A 2,261-nucleotide genomic window follows, 5' to 3' on the forward strand; every position below is an offset into this window, starting at 1 on the left:
AACAATCTTGAGGATTATATAGTTTGGGAGGATAGCTTGGGACATTATTTTGATTTTAAAGATACTCTTGATGAACACAAATACAAGATTGCTAAGGTTAAACTTACCAAACTTGTAGCCACTTGGCTTGAGGGTATACAGAAGCAAAGGAGGAGGGAGGAAAGGGCTAGGATTGACACTTAGGTTAAACTAAAAAAACACTTAAGAAGGAAGTATGTTCCCTCTACATATAAGCAGTAGTTGTATGTGAGTTGGGGTAATTTGAGGCAAGGAAATAAAACGGTATCAGAATACATACAAGAAAGAGAAAGGCTAGCAGTGCTCTGTGATATTGATGAACCTGAGGAGATGAAGATAGGCAGGTTTCTTGGTGGCTTAAGGGAAGAGATCAAGATTAAGTTAGAGGCTGTGCAGAATCTAACTTATAAAGGGGCTTGCAATAGTGCCCTAGTCTATGAGAAATATGCTAAGAGTAAGCCAAATAGGGATGAAATTAGTAAGATGGTGAGGAAAGCCAACAACACACCTAAGGATGTCATTTCTTTTAAGTGTCATGGTCATGGGCATTACAAAAGTGAGTGCCCTAATGCTAGAGCTTTCACTCAAAGGGAGTGCGCTGAGATACAAGAGTAAACAGGACCCATGGCTAGATTATTTTTGATTAATGGCAAAGAGGAAGTTGTCTTACCCCCTACCCCAGAAGATGAGTATGAGGGAACCTTCAGAGTGAATGATCTAGGGATAATGGAGAAGGATGAGGACACTGAAAGTGATGAGGATATAGAGATAGTTCCTTCAAAGGAAGAGCACTATGGAATGCTGATTAGAAGGAATTTTCATGCCACACCTAGGGTAGCCAAATCTGATCAAAGGGAGATCAGACTAAGTGTAGGATTGGAGATAAGATTTGTGCAGTAATCATTGATGGAGGTAGTAAATCCAATTGTGTGAGCAGGGAGCTAGTATAGGAATTGACCCTGACCACTACACCTCATCCCCACCCTTACAAGCTTAGATGGTTGAATGATCAGATAGGGAACTTAGTGAGGAAGCAGTACTTAGTTAGCTTTAGTATAGGATTATACCAAGATCAGGTGTTGTGTGATGTGCTAGATTTGGATGCTTGTCATGTGCTGCTTGGAAGACCATGGCAACATGACAGAAGGACTCAGCACGATGGGTTTACTAATGTGTATACTGTGCTACATGAGGGAAAGAAGAAGAATCTGTTACTTTTGCCCCCACACAAGACCATACCCACTTCTAAACCTAAGCAGCCAAGGCATTTGATCAGTAGGAAAGGCTGTAAGAAGTTGGTTAGAAGTGGAGACTATGTCTTCATTTTGTTTGTCAAAGAAGTAAGTAAAGAAGAGAACCCTATGCACCCTAGTATAGTTAAGCAATTAACTGAGTTTCAGGATGTGTTTCTTAAGGAATTACCCATAGGACTATCACCTATTAGGGGCATTGAGCACCAAATAGACCTAATTCCTGGTGCATCATTACCTAACAAGCCTACCTACAGGACCAACCCTGAGCAGTCCAAAGAGATGCAGAGACAAGTGACTGAGTTGATGAACAGAGGGTTTGTTAGGGAGAGCCTAAGCCCCTGTGTTGTTCCTACACTATTGGTGTCTAAGAAGGATGACACATGAAGGATGTGCATAGACAGCATGAGTATTAATAACATCACCATTAAGCATAGGTTTCCTATACCTAGGATAGATGACCTCTTAGATGAGCTAGCTGGTGCACATTGGCTCAGTAAAATAGATCTGAGGAGTGGCTACCACCAAATCAGAATGAAGGAGGGTGATGAATGGAAGACAGCCTTCAAGACTAAGTATGGGCTGCATGAGTGGCTTGTGATGCCATTTGGGTTGACTGGTGCCCCAAGCACCTTCATGCGATTAATGACTGAAGTTTTAAGACCATTCTTAGGAGAATTCATAGTGGTCTACTTAGATGACCTCTTGGTTTACAGTGGTAGTTTGGAGTTATATCTGTTACATTTGAGGAAGTTATTTGAAGTGCTAAGAAACCAAAAGCTATATGGAAATTTAGAAAATTATGCTTTCTTGATGAGGGAAGTGAGTTTCTTAGGCTTTATCATAGGGAAGGAAGGTATTAGGGCAGACCCAACCTAAATAGAGGCAATCAAGTCCTGGCCTACACTAACCAGTTTAACACAAGTAAGATCATTTCATGGCCTTGCTTTCTTTTATAGGAGGTTCTTCAAGAACTTTAGCACCCTAATGGCA

The 2,261-nt window shown here is 41.1% G+C and overlaps 1 protein-coding gene across 1 annotated transcript; it reads left to right on the plus strand.

Moving 5' to 3' along the window:
- Positions 1-642: 642 nt before the first annotated feature.
- Positions 643-1,655, plus strand: LOC130817733 (uncharacterized). The gene is made up of 2 exons (XM_057683592.1): positions 643-914; positions 1,016-1,655. Exons 1-2 carry the CDS (start codon positions 643-645, stop codon positions 1,653-1,655), a joined length of 912 nt encoding a protein of 303 aa, XP_057539575.1.
- The last annotated feature ends 606 nt before the right edge of the window (positions 1,656-2,261 follow it).

Source organism: Amaranthus tricolor, chromosome 7, assembly GCF_026212465.1.
Source record: "Amaranthus tricolor cultivar Red isolate AtriRed21 chromosome 7, ASM2621246v1, whole genome shotgun sequence".
Lineage (NCBI taxonomy): Eukaryota > Viridiplantae > Streptophyta > Magnoliopsida > Caryophyllales > Amaranthaceae > Amaranthus > Amaranthus tricolor.